The 15,289-nt window shown below is 31.4% G+C and overlaps 1 protein-coding gene across 9 annotated transcripts in view; it reads left to right on the top strand.

Annotated features, from left to right (window-relative positions):
- The window catches only part of LOC148620754 (protein FAM53A-like), a 60,882-nt gene that overhangs the window by 39,902 nt on the left and 5,691 nt on the right, over window positions 1-15,289 (top strand). For 8 of the 9 annotated variants that reach the window (XM_088574519.1, XM_088574520.1, XM_088574523.1 and 5 more), the window contains 4 exons: window positions 2,093-2,306; window positions 4,287-4,347; window positions 7,966-8,705; window positions 13,125-13,178. In XM_088574519.1, the coding sequence (XP_088430645.1) occupies window positions 2,217-2,306; window positions 4,287-4,347; window positions 7,966-8,705; window positions 13,125-13,178 (945 nt within the window). In that variant the 5' untranslated portion in view covers window positions 2,093-2,216. Of the gene's footprint in view, window positions 1-1,622; window positions 1,791-2,092; window positions 2,307-4,286; window positions 4,348-7,965; window positions 8,706-13,124; window positions 13,179-15,289 lie in introns of those variants that run through there. The other variant, XM_088574524.1, reaches the window with a different exon arrangement.

The raw sequence follows: 15,289 nt of genomic DNA, 5'->3' as shown, positions 1-15,289 counted from the left end.
TTTACTAATTTGGGCATACATGTCATTTTGATCTCATTCTCTATTCTCAACAAAGAAAATCTCTGTGACTTTTTTTATTCTGGGACTCTTTAGGAAATGACCAAGAAAATCAGTATAATAACGTCATGAAACTTGATCTTTTAAGGTGCAAATTAAAAGCAGGAATATATACATGTATGATCCAAATTGTAAATTATTCATAAAGGGAGACATTCTAAGCCGTGAAAAACTCAGCAGTTGACATTCTGACTCCTGTTTTAGTAGGCAGCATTCTTGCTATCAAAGAATTTCTTATGTAGCAAGTTGTACTAGGATTAAAAAGGGTGTGTTAACTCATATTTATATTTCAACATCAACGCAGCAAATTTTGGCCAAAAAGGAAAAAAAATCATTGTACTAATAAATTTAAGTGTTTTCTATCTATCTGGGCATTGGAAGAACTTCAGATTATTATTATCAATAATTGGGTAAGATAAATATATTTAATATAGATGATAATTATTGTACTGACCTAAATCAATTCTCAACAGTTGCTGTTTGAAAACTGTAAAGGTAGAAATTTTTTTAAGGATTAAATTTTGTTCAATTTGTGGGTACAGTGGTAATGATAAGGGATATATGTTGAGAAGACCGAACCAGCATCTTTTTAATACTGGTGCTGCTGTGTATACAATATATATTCTTTATACTGGTGCCACTGTGTATACAGTATATATTCTTTATAATGGTGCTGCTGTGTATACATTATATATTCTGAAAACTTTTTATATTCTTTTATAGTTTATTCTTTATTTATACCTGGCCAAATGAAGTGGCGAGGTATTTTGTAACACCATCTGAAAAGTTGTTTTTCTGTCCATCTGTGAGTCTCCTGACAGGTTCCAGATCTTTTTCAAACTTTTCAAAGTTATTGAGTAATATAAAATACATACCAAGTTAGAATTTCTGTTTAATCAGATTTTTTTACACAAAAGTAATGGACATTGAATTTGCTTTTACCCCAAAAATTGTTTTCCAATATGGCTATGTACCATTATATGCCTCATAAGATGCCCTATTTTCTTGCATAAAAAATGCATTTCTGGATTAATCTTCACTAATGATGAAACTAAAACTAAAAATTGATTGTGAGCTTCTGTTCATTTTTTCTTATCATTTTCTGTTTTGTTTTCTTCCCCACTCCTTTACTTTTCTATTGCAAGATCAGCGCACTTACCATATATGTCAATATGTAGGAGTTTATTAACATGGCACATTACAACACACCTACAGTAGAACCAGCATTACCTTTGTACATCAAACACTTAGTCCCTGAAGGCAACATTAGTATTTACATTCAACATAATGAAAACAATAGGCTATTGACATTTATTTGTATTCTTCATTAAAAGTCACCATACAAGAAAAACAAATAGAGAGTAACGGCCTTGAATATAAACTTCCAGATCAATGTAAAGAAATACTATTATTTATTCCTTTACGATCGTTATTGATAGAAGAAAGTACAGTTAGAATAAAATTTTTGTTTACTACATGTAAATATTTGTCATGAATAAAAATCGTCCTAGTGAAGTTTGTTGTACACCTGTGTATATGCTTGTGATTGCACTTAAAATTTTAAGTATGATAAGTATTGGGATAGTTGAACGATTGTAGGATACCTTAGCAGTGTTAAGTGATCCTGTTACATATTTGTACGATAGTGCTTATTGGCAAGATATCATGGTCCCGTTACAAATTCGTTTATAGGATTATTTGCCTGAATAGCTCTATTTTAAGAGCAGTTCACAGTGAGTTGACATACTGAAAAACATTATTATTTCACTGTCATACTAGTATTAATATTTTGGAAGAACGGTTTTGTATTACCAAATACTATTTTTTATAGAATGTTTTGATAAGAGTTCAATGGATTGGAAATAGTCCCGTTAAGTATCGAGTGATCATTTTATTTATTTTCTCACCTAGAATAGCAGAGGAAATTGGAGATTTGAATGGGAGTTGTATCGTGTCACTTAGTAACTTACTAAAACTTCGTCAAAAATTCATTATTATTTGATTATCACTTAACTGTCATGCGTTTGTTTTTTAGGTACGAGACAGTGAAAAATGTTGATAAGGACTTGAGAGAATAAAGTTTTGTGTGGACTATGTGAAACTCAGTATGGATTTATTTAGTGTATGATTTGTTGCCTTTATCCACTGTGGATTACAGAATGATTGCCGTAGACATTTTGGCTGATAAACTAAAAGACCAGAAATTGGACGAATGTGCCAAAGTCAAAGGAAAATCTCCAATTACCATTGTGAGTGTTATATTAATAGTTAAAGTTCTGATTTTTATGTGGTCTTCAGTATCCTTATTCAAATTTGTATTTTAATTTTACTAGACTAGAATAACTTGAACAGAAGCCATCCTCAGAATTGAGGTTTTCTTAAAATGGAGGCCTCTTTAAAATAATGATTTTTTTCACATTTTACAAACCATGTGTTCATTCTACAGAACTTTTGGACATGTGGTTCCTTGAATTCATGGTTTTCATGATTTTCAGATTAAGGGTGTTAGAATTATTGTAAATCAAATTTTAGTTTCAGTGGTCTGAATTTTCTTCATGGTTAATATTAGTACTTCTTCCTTATACAGATTGGTTACATTCCTAAGATATCTAATTTCAAAAATTTTGTATTAAAGTTAAATTAAAAAAATCTTCCTCTGTCTTTGAAGAAACCTTCAATACTTTGTTTTATCTTGCTATCAAGAACATTTAGTTGTTAAGGGATAGTATCTGTAAGAATCGGGAAAAATTGAAAAATAATGAATCATGCTCAGAAAACATAAATTTGACAATGTGGGCACATTATCTATGGTCTGTTGAAGAAGAATTAGCAGTTCATTTGTCTTAGAAGTGTCTGATTAGTGACTTCAAAGTTGCAATATGATGGTGGAAAGTTATCTCCCTTTGATGATGAAATTGCGATGCAATTCATATAACTTCTATAACTTAAGCCTTGAATTACTGACACTCAAAGAAGAAATGAATGCAATTTCTGCATTTCTAATAGCATTTTGAATAAGGGTAACAACAAAATTACTGTACATTATTTTGATCCATAATTAAGTCAAGTCCAAAATAAATCTGACAAAAAATAGATATTTCATGACCGGAGTAGCTGGTACCGCAATGGTCCGGACATCTTGAATAAGATTTCATGGAAAAACTTGTTTTGTTTTGTGCTCTTTTTTTTTTTTTTACCTTAATTCACGCACTACCTGATTCTTATAGAAAATAGCTCTTAAAAAAAGAGAGAAACGGACCTTTAGAAAATGTTTTTCATTCCAATTAGAATTACTACAAATTATTCATGAAGTGAATAGAGAAATCTATGGTATTGTCATTTGCTTGATGAAGCAGGAACAATCTAAAATGAATAGACCCAAAAACAGAATTGTCGACATATTTCGCTAATGAAGATCTATTTGAAGTCTCAAGGCACTTTGTGTTGTAAAGATAGTAGTCTTTGCATTACCTAAAGTGTCCATTGTATAAAGATTGTCTTCTTGTTTACTGGAAGGAGAAGCATATCGAGTCTATGATATAATATGAAGCCAATTATCATCACATTGGGGACAATTAAATCGTAGAACGGATATGATTACTCAGTTCGTTATATTGTATTAAACTTAGTTATATCATGAAATTTTCTTGAAAGAGCCAAAACCAGGATTTGATAGCGGAAATTAAGGGCATTAAAGCATATTAAAGGTTAACCTAAAAATATCCAAGTCATCAAAATGCTTTTTTCTGCTTTTTTTATATGACCACAAAACTATCATTTTGTTGTTGTTAGCATTTTTCATTACTGTAAACCGTGAAAACTGTGTGAAAGCAAATTTATATCAGAAACTGCACAAACATTTCCCACTTTACAGTAGGTAAATTCACCATAAAAACCATGTGTGAAACTTGTAATTATAAGAAGGTCTAACTGTGTATAAATTATTTATATTTCATTTTTGAGAAAAGTTAAAATTTCTTGAATTACCAATATGGATTATACAACTTTTTAATAAATTATGAAAAACAAAGTACTTGAAAGTTTTCACTTGGTTTACAATATAATTTTCTTCTACGATGTTTGAATATAAATTAGCCCATGTTTATTTGATTACAATATAATCTCTGTTTGGCAAAGGAAGTACGAGTGTTTAGAAATCAGCCTACAACTTTTAATTTTACGATATAAATTTATTATCATTTTAGCGTAATATGTTTTATGATTACTAGATACAACCAGGAGAAGGTTACAAGTTGTCCAAAAATGCAGAGGCTGCTCTTAAAGGCTCAGGTAACTATCAGTTCAAGTGGAAATTTAGGTCTTTGTGTCAGGGTCAAGGTGAAGGGTTAAAAGGTGAATTATTTCATGTCTCTACCGTACTGTACCACTAGCCCTATACCTGAGACTAGTAAAAATGAGGGTTAGTACAAATTAGGTAAAAAAAACTGTAGGAAATAATTGATATTGAGGGTTTAGGCTAGTAGCTGAAAAAAAGTTGGGAAAAGACTCTTCTGAGATAAAAAACAACTGTGAAAATACTGTTGTTCGTGGGGTACCTAATTTTGTGTTTTTTTGTGGTTAGGCCAAACCATGAACTTTGGTTCCCATTGAAAACTAAAATTCCATTGATTTGTAAACTGAAAACCTCAAAACCACAAATTAAAGTATCCTTAAACTTGTGTTTCTTTCCAAATCAACAAAAATTGGTATTGACAAATTAAAAGTACTATCAAAGTAATTGACAAACAATTGAGTTATTGTGTAATGGCCTTGAGAGTTGGGAGGTCTATAATTTGTTCCCTTGATCCTACCTAGTGCTTTGGATGTCTGGTTTTATGTTTCCAAAATTTGACTGTTGAAAGACTATTTCCCCCACCATCTAACTTAATGTAGTGGAATGTAAAATGTGGGAAGTTGTACTAGAATTAGTATTCACAACTTAAGGCCAAATTTTGAATGCATTATAATGTAGTCACTAGACTTCAAAATACAGGTAGAGCAACTAGCAACAATTAGAAACTGGTAGACAAAACACAGAAAAGTATTTTTTTAAATTTGTCCAAAACTGGCGGCATAGGCTAGTTTCACTGGCAAAATAAGCCAACAAAAAGAAAAAAAAAACAAGTGCTTAAGGAGGTAGACCTAGAGTAAGGGACACAACTCTTAAAAATCATTGGAACATTTGTATTCAGCATTTTACATCAATCTCATGTAAGCATCAAAGTTACTTGGACTGATTTCATTCTGTTTAAAAGAAAAGCTTGAAAGGCTTTGGTGAAATTGAATATGATACAAATATATCAGTGATTTCAAGAGTTATGTCCCTTACCCTAGGTCTACCTCCTTAACTGCTTATTGTTACTCTTACCATTCGATCTGAAAACCAAAGGACCTGTTGATGTATAAGATGTAAATTATTAATGGGTCAGGGACATTGTGATGGAGGAGATGGATATAGGTTTTGCAGCATTACTTTATACATCACATTCAATCATGTACTTTTAACTATGTATTATAAAAAGGATGAGAATTCAAAGGAAAGCCTGCTTTTCATACCTTTTACGTTATAAGTATTCAGAATTCACAAAGAACTTTTTACCCCAAAGTAGTCAAGTGCATTTGATTTAAGCTCGTCAAAAAGAAATGGGACCTCTCTTATTTATAAAAGTTACTCTTTAGGTAGTTAGCCAACTCTGTCTCTATACTTCTTTATCTGGAGCAATGGAGCGAATATTGACGTAATGTTAGATTGATAAAGCACAATATGGCTTATAGGGGTATTATTAGTAGTTGAATATTAAATGGTATTTATATCTTCTTTTGATCGTATCATTTAAGTCCATATTTTTCACATCTTACCAATACTTTATTGTCTGTTGAATTATTATGGTACATTGAAAAAAAAGAAACAGTTTATTTACCCATGAAACTGTAGTCGGTAAATTGTAGGGCAGAACCTTGGGCTATTTCACTTTCCCTGTTGCACTGGTTTATTGAATATTTCATCTCTTATGTATGTATATCCTAGGTTTCTGTTGTGAACCATAAAAGCTGTGCTTATACCCACCCACACAGAAAGACACCATCTAAAACTTTTACCGAAAGGTCAAAACTTTATAGAATTTAGATGGAAACAAGCCTTGCCTTTAAGTTTTACAATTACTAGGCGGCATGTTGAAGATTATGCAATACTAGTATTTGAATTTGGCAGCCAGTCCAATTTTACATACAGTGAAACCTGTTGAAACAGAGCATTTTTGTGACTGAAGGTTCTGTTTGTTTTAAGCAGTTGTTTGGTTAATTCAGATTTAAATGCATAGAAATTGATGGGATGGGATTTCAGAAGAAGTCTGATCTGGACCAATTTTGAGTTTATTCAGGGTTTGGTTTGAATAGGTTTTACTGTATGTGTGTATTTAATGGTTATTGGAATGTTGTAACAAAATTGTTACATGATCGGTAATAGAATAAAACAGTGTCTATTAAAACAAGGTACTTTATGGCTGTTTTAGGTAAAAACTTTGTTTACCGGTACTTGCTTTTTCCATGTTTCATTCCTGTCAGCCATCCCACATTAAGGGAAGACGCCACCAAAATGAATGAAAAATTTAGAATCTCCCACATAAAAATGTCAGATTTGTGGGCGTTTTTTTGGTTAAAATTACTTTGTTTTCTGTGAAAAATACTTAATAATTGGATTTTTACATCAAAAATTTGCTTTAACGTAAAAAATTTCTCAAATGAGACAGTGTGAATGGTGAAGAATCTCCCACTTCAACTGATCCATAGGTTAACATGTACTGTGTCCTATATGGCTTCTTGTTTATTGTATGATGGCTTAGGTGGTGAACAATTCTCCCCACTAGTAATGTCTGACTGAAAATAGATAAACATTAAACATAGATTTTGTATAGATGGCCTCATGTTGGAGAGAGAATCCCTTTCTCATAGTGTTTTAGAAATGAATTACTCTCAACTAAAGTCAAAACTAGCAATTCTCTATGGACTTTTATTTAGTCCTTTTTATTTTGTTTTACAGATTTTAATATCTCAATAAATTGTGAATTTGTTGAAGGTATATTTTCATTCAGTACTTTGCAATCAATTGTTAAATGCAAAGGTCATAAATAATCTCATACCTCTTAAGCACTGATAAAAGAATTGTTATCTTGATAGATTAAGCATTGCTGTTTAGTTTTTGTTTGTTTTTTTTTTTTTTCTATTGAGGTGAGATTGTCTTTTGTATAAAAATGAATGATGAAATCAGGATAATTTCAAGATATTCTTGTGCAGTCAAACTTGACGGTAATGGGTTTTATTATAGGACCGAAATTATTTTTCACTGTAAGAGGTTTCGTGGGGTATTATCATTATGAGCAAGCCTCCACTCCCTTCAAAAAAAAAAGGGAAAAAAATACAGAGAATTTCTGTCTGCAATCCTGGGTTTAGGTAGGTTTCTGCATTTTTATTTTTTTTTATGGTGATATTAAAACTTACTGGGACTGTCGAATAATCAAATTTTATGATTACATTTTATCATTTAACATTATGTAAATAGATTTTGTGATATCTTGTTACTTGTTTGTTTCTGTATACTTGTATGTTGGTTCCTTTATTTCATAAAGTTATACTTTATTAAATCTCGAAAACTTTGTTTTGGGGGTATAATTAAGTTCATGAAAATAGGAATCACCATGTCTGTCTGTCTGTCTGTCTATTTACATTTCTAGTATTTAAGCAAGATTAGAAAAGTGAGAAGCATGGGAGCCAAAGCTCCTTTGTTCTTTAGATTTAATTTTTCAGTGGCCGTTTTCCCTTTACTCTATTGTCATTTGAGTGGAACTGATGATCTTGTTTTTGGAACATGCATGATGAGTGTTATTATATTGTACCCATTTCGTTTTTTAGGGAAAAAAGTATGGACAGTGAAGTTGAATTCAGGGGATAAAATTTCTGGTCTTTCAAAAACAGACTCTAATTCCATGCGTCGAGTGAAAGAAAGCTCTTATCAAGATGATTTTAAGTCTAGAAAAGAAGCTAGGCGATCAAGTACTGATATCCAGAGGAAAAAACTGTCTCCGCGTCGCAAAAGCAACGCAGAGGAGGAACTGTCTCAGATTGTCACAGCCTGTGATAATTCATCATCAGTCGATCCACCCACAAAAAGACAATGCACTGACATGACAACAAAATGGCAGCCAAAGGAAACAGATGTTTGGAAGCCTATTCCAGTGATTGATAGAGATCATCATTTTAGTCCGGCATTTAGTGATCATGTGACTTGTGATATTTTTACCCCGCCTGAATCTCCCGTACCTCGTCCACTTTCAGCATCTACATATCCTAGTTGCTATGACAACACTTGTAGTCCCATTGGTGCAACATGGCTTGATCAAACGACTTTTAGTAAATTTAATGCTTTTAAAAACCGTAGTCTTTCATTTGAGGATGAAATTTCATGTAGTAATGCCTCAGGTTCAACGTCCTCTGTTCAGACAGCACATCATCATTATCATCACCATCACCATAGAAACAGAATACCTCGATGTCGATCCCAACCTTCAGTTCTTTATGATAGGAAGTGTGGCATTAAGCGTAGAAGGGACTATGATCACAGACCTAATTTGAATTTCCACAAAATGAAAGAGGTAATTTTGTACTGTTTTTATAGATCTGGTTTGTTTAAGTAGTATGTATAAATCATTATACCTGAATTATTATTCCGAGAACTAGTATGTTCTTTTGATTGGAGCACCAGTATGTGCTTTAAATTGTAGCACTAGTATGTGCTCATGCCCTTTAGTAACAAAATATGAAATTATTGAAAGTGTGCTATTCTCATGTACTTGTTTTAATTTTAAAATAGTATCAAAAAGATTTTAGTTTCACGAGCATAATTCTTTTATTATCAGACAAAAAAGCAGTATTTTAATTTGGGTCGTGGGGGTGGGGGGGAGTTGTTTTTCTTATAGCTTGGCTGCTACTGTGTGATACTGCTTGCAATGAATCTTTTTCTACTTCAGTCATGAATACAGTGTAATTTCATTTCATGTTTATATAATTAGTCTATTGTCAACCCATTCTCATATTTTTATATTTTTTAATGGTACAAAGACTGTTTACAGAAAAAAGTTAAAATTGCAGAAAAATTTCTTAATGAATTTTTACAAGACAATAAGTTTTTACGCCCAGAAAATTTTAACAATACAGCCTCAGGATGTTTCAAAATGTGTTAGTGTCTTTGTTAATGAAATAAAACAAATGCGTATTCTTTTTCTTTACTGACCTTTTCACATGATGTATTTGTGTATTGGATGTTAAACCGATTTTGGCTTGTTCAAAAGACTCGGCTTTTGTTTTATAAGACTTAGAGGTATTAGATGTCATAATGGGACATTTTCCACATGATTTCATGTAGTATACATTGAACTTCGTCTTCTTGAATTGATAAGTTGATCACTCAAGGAATCGTCATGTTTGTAGATCATGTTCACCAAAACACTTATTTCAATAGTATCAGATTATCAGTGAGAAAGATCTTTTAATATTTTTTCAGTCATCGAATATGGTTCATTTAATTATTAATAATGTTCAATATTTTTGTTACATGTGTATAAGGTTCACTTGTTAATAACAAATTTGTACTACCTGGGGGATTTTTACACATTTACTTTGAAATCATTTTTGAACTACAGTTAAAAAATCCATTATTTGGCAATAATTTGTTAATTTAATTCCTAAAAGTCATTCTTAGTTCAGATTAAGTAGAACTAAGGGCATTTTCTGTTAATTTTGAGTGTTTCCATGGTTATAATATGATGAGCTACATTCACATGTGTCAGCAAAATAATGATATAGGAATATATGTATCTATTGTTTTACACTTTAAACAGTACTATACTTTTACCCTACCCGTGCACCTGGTCCATTCTCCCAGTTTTTAGTGGAGTCCAAGTTGCTCATTAACCATTAACTTTTGTTACTTTGTATGTATTATTTTAGTTACTTTATGTTTTTTCATGTCTGGTCTTTGTCCCTGGATTACATTCATTTGATTTCCGCTAGAATATTGGCTCCCTTGATTACTCTTTTAAGTACAAGAACATGTTGTTAAGTTGTGACCGGGTCAAATTCGTGTAAAGCAATTGCTCTAAAGAGAAACAGAATTTTTAGATTGATTCAAAAATATAACTTAAGATAAAAGGAGTGGTCTTTTTACAATTGGTTTTTTCCTGCCCATATTTTTATAATTGACACCCTTTTTATACTTTTATAGAAGACACTTTTGATATGTCTATTTTAATGTCGACATCTCCAAGGCATAAAAAAGAGATATCTTGATTTCCACTAATATACTCTATAAACTAAGGTCAGTAGGATGGAAAAACCTTTTTTTTTTGACTAGTTTGTATTGGAGACACATTTTAAAAGTCTTAAATAATGCTTGTTGAACTTTGTTCAAAAAAATTTTGGGGTAGGCACAAAAAATATGGTCAGTAGGGGACGTCAGTAGTATTTAAAGTAGCAGGGAAAAAAAGAAGGTAGAAGATGGACTATTGAAAATTTTGCAAGAGTTCACCCATTTTTTGAAAATAAAGTAGCCATCAAAAGCCTCAAAAGATAAGTTAGTAGCCATCCAATTTTGCTGGGTGACCGCTTCTATTGACATCCTTTGGCAAGCAGAAACATAGGTATAAAATTTTTTTGGCCCAATAGCTAATGAAATTGAGTCTCAAGGAAGGAAGGATTTCTTGACAACTACCCTAAACTGCCCTTTTCCTCTTCCTTTATGTCTATCCAAGGAATTATTGGAGAATTTATACCTGTATTGATTGCCTCTCTGTCTTGCACCTCAAGTTTTAAGTTGCATAGTTTTTTTTTACATGTTACAAGATAGAGATCAATTTCCTTTTTGAATGACATTTGTTGTGAACAGTTTTCTAATTTCTTTTTTCTACAATCAAAAATTGAAAGAATATGTTCTGTTTAGGAGTATCCATAATCTTTATGTATTTTTAAGTTTTCTTCTAATGACCCAATAATTTTGGTATTTGCAAGTCCCAAGTTTTCCCTAAAAGACCCCAAGAAGTAGCATTCTTAAAATATCTAGAAAACCCCTGTAGGTCTTTGCAACAATAGCTTCATTCTGTACACAAGAGAAGTTTAGAAGGTCATTTCTCAGTAACAACTAACCTACTAGACAACTCCGATACAAAAATCTATCAAGTTCACGTTAATCTGGATAAAAGATTGACAGAACATTTCACAAGTATATTGGAAACTTCGACACACACATAAATCAAATCTGATATCATGTTTTCGGCATGTTTATTCTGCTTTAGTAGTATATTTAAAAGTGGGGGTATGTTGGTCACTCTATTACTGAAATCAATATTGTTTTATCAGCCTAAAGGAGCACTTAGACTTATAAGGGCCTGATTTGTACACAAAATATTGACACCGATAAGTCCAAAAGGTCATTCTTCGGTGTCAAGATATGCTTTTCATCTATTAAATATTGTAAATCAACATAAAGCCACTTCAGCGTACGCCGATAAGTACCTTACGGCTAAGATTATTAAGGGTCTTGTGAAATCTATACTTGTTCTAATACTGGCATGTTCATTATTAATTCTAGTTGTTCAAATTTATCATGTCTTTTTATACTGTGAAACTTGTCTGAATCAAACCCTGATTAAACCACACATCTTTTGAAATCCATTCATGCCAATTACAATCCATTTGAACCTACATGTATGTAAACCAAAGCATTACTGGCCCTAAACATATTATTCACTCCCAAAAGGATTGGGTTAAAAATAGATTTTACTGTACAATTAATGCCAAAATAAAATGGTGTTTTTTATCTCATAAATCTTTCTTAACAGTTAACCACAAAAACCAAACAAGACTTCATTTCAGAGTTTTGTTTATATTACATTACTGTGAAAGTACTATTGTTTGTGGGATACCAATTTTCATGTGGGTAGGTCAAACCATAAGTTTTGGTTCCCAATGAATGAGAGATTCTCATTGAAGTGTTTACTGAAAACTTCAAAACCATGAATACAAGAGTCAGAGTCTACAAAACTTGTGTTTCTTCTCTGATCTACGAAAATTGAAATCCACAAATTATACTACTTTCACTGTATGTTTATAAATTTGATGATTTTTTTATTGAACATTTTGATAAATTTGTTTTTATACTAAGTTTAAATAATCAAGTGCTCCTAAGTTTCAGTTTTGTCATTCAACTCAGAAATCGTTAGAGTAAGCAAAGAGAAAATAGATGTATATTGATCACTTTAAAGTGGTTCATCTTGTGAATTTAGGTCAGCATGACTCATTCTAGAAATATAAACAAAAATTGATGAATTTTATATTATGGAGAATTATGCCTAAGGATTTATTATGGTCATTTGCCTGTCAGTATTTGCATTTTATCCATCAAATTTATTTCTACCAAAGTACAGCCGAATGTATCATTTGATGATAAAACAAGGGAGAAAATCAATTGACAGAGAATAAATCTAGATAAAACCTACAACATTAACAATTATGTAACAGAAATGCATAGAAATTGGGTTATTAGCTATTACTAAAGAACTGCAAGCTATTTATGGTGCTATTAATAGTATAAACTGGAAGTTCTTTTAACCATAGCAATCAAATTGATTCATGAAGTTGCCATACTTTGAAAACTGGGGTTACTAGTTTATAGGAAGAAATATTTCAACTACATTACATAGACATAACCTTAGCTTCTGACCTTCAATTAGTTCAAATGTGAAGGTCATATTCATGACTCTCATATGTATAAAGGTTACAGGTGTCCTGCGTACAATCAGTTTGTCAAATTGTTTTAATACACCTAGTATATATGGCACTTGAAGCAAAAAGGTTTATTTCATATGGAGATGACTTTAATGACACTGAATATCAGAATTTGAAATTATGATGAGAGGCACTGGTTTTAAAAAGTGGGGCACAGCACCCCTTCATTTCTGTCTAGTGAGAAAATTTGACATATTTAGAAAATATGAAATATGTATTGTCATATATTTCAGACTGCATATGAAAAGTTTCCTAAGTCTAGCCCAGTTCCAACATTAGGCAAAGAGGTATGTAAACAATAAAACAACAGGCAAATAACTATCCATGTTAAAAAGGAGGAAGACCTAGGGTAAGGGAAATAACTCTTGAAATCAGTGCAAAGTTTGTATCATATTCAATTTCACTAAAGCCTCTCAAGCTTTCATTTGAAACAGAATGAAATCAGTCTAAGTTACTTTGATGCTTACATGAGATTGATGTAAAATGCAGAATACAATTGTTCCAATGATTTGTAAGAGTTGTGTCCCTTACCCCAGGTGTACTTCCTTTAAAAGAATTTACTGTTCAATATAAAAAAATAACTTACTTTGAATTCAGATTTCACTGTAACTTTGTTAGGTCAGAACAGATTACAATTTGGAAAAAAAGTGATCATTTGCAGAGAAAACAATTACTCTGTAAAAGTTCTATATTCAGAGTTTTGTATTTTAGCTATTACAACCTATTTGCATTTTTTTTTTATCATGAAAACTAAAATAAAGGACAATTTAACTCTCTTATTGTTTTGGAGAACTCTTCGTGGACTCTCCAGAAAGTATTGTTATAATATGTCACAAAAAAAACAAAATGAAATTACCAAAAATAGCTCTTATTGGGACATTACTACTGGTTTTGACTATAATTTTATGACCTCAAAATTTCACCAGATGAGTACTAAAATTTCTTCAAATGAGTTAATCCTTTTATGTATACATAAAATTTTAGGCTTGACGAAGTCTGGTTAAAGTGAAGATTGTAAATGGTTTTCAAGTGTTATTTTAAGTTATACCTAAGTCATTATTAACTTAAAGATAATTTATTAGTTTCTCAACAGTGTATTGTTAATTATTGTAACAGTCAAATCCATATATAAACACCCACATACGGTATTACTGCAGGGCTTTTTTCAGATCGATTTAAAATATTTGGGTTGCCCCAACAGTATGATTACTTATCAAATTTCAATAAAACTTTAAAAATAAAACTTAAATTCTTTGCATGTTCAACTTCAAATCTATATAAATATATTGATTACCACTCTCTTCAAGCTTTCCAAACTTCATTATATGTTCATGCACCTGCAAAATGTATTTAGGTACAGTGAAACCTGTCTGAAGCAAACCTTGATTGAACCTAGGTAGTTAAGGAAAAATGAGGATTCATACTATTACTGGTTGTTTTTGCCCTAACATTGCACTTATTTAACAAAATTTTCCAACAAAGTGTTGTTTTCCAATCATCTGAATCTACCTGCAAAAAGGGGTTTTCAGGCTTTGGTGGGTCATTTTTTGCCTTAAAATTGAACAAAATGAATTAATTGTTTTAACTAAAAGGTTAGGGCCCAACCATTAGTAAAGCTTTGAATCTACCAATGCTTATCTTCACTATTTATTTTGTGTAAAGCCTTTGATTGGGCTAAATGCATGTTGAACCTTAATAAACAGGTCACAGGTCTGACTAAACTGGTCCTCAGTCTTCAGGGGGCTCAGTTAAGTAAGGATTCACTCAAAATGATAAATGACGCTCAACCAAGTTTTTGACATCTAGAATTTCATGCACCATAAACTTAGCTATTTCCATATTTACTCCTGTAACCCAATCATAAATGTATAACCCTTTCTCAAAAAAATAATAAGGACTATTAGAAGACAATTTAGGACTAAAAATATTGATGACTCAAGAAAAAAATTAAATCACTTCATAAACAAAAATGTTAGCCGGAAAGAAATACAAGGAAATGATCAAATTTAACAAATAAGAAAAAGTTTGTATTCCATGAGAACATTTTAATGACTCAGTAAATTGTTCTTGATTCGTCATTCAAAATTTGTCAAACTAACTAAACCATCCAATTATAGGGTATAATACAATATTGTGGTTTCAAGGTGTAATTATAGGGCTATAATTATTTTCATTATCCTCGTGTTAGTTATTTTGATTATGTGGGATTTCGGATTTGTTACACATAGAATAAACAACAACAAAAAACACACACCTGCATGAATTTTCAAATTTTTAATTGAGAAACTTTAATTAGCTGTTATGTGATTGACATTGAAGATTGAGTTAAGGAGGTAGACCTAGGGTAAGGGACGTAACTCATGAAATCAGTGATATGTTTGTATCATATTCAATTTCA

Source organism: Perna viridis, chromosome 3, assembly GCF_037379345.1.
Source record: "Perna viridis isolate PV_CMFRI_1.1 ecotype Kerala chromosome 3, ASM3737934v1, whole genome shotgun sequence".
Taxonomy (NCBI): Eukaryota; Metazoa; Mollusca; class Bivalvia; order Mytilida; family Mytilidae; genus Perna; species Perna viridis.
This window is presented reverse-complemented; position numbering and strand designations above follow the sequence as displayed.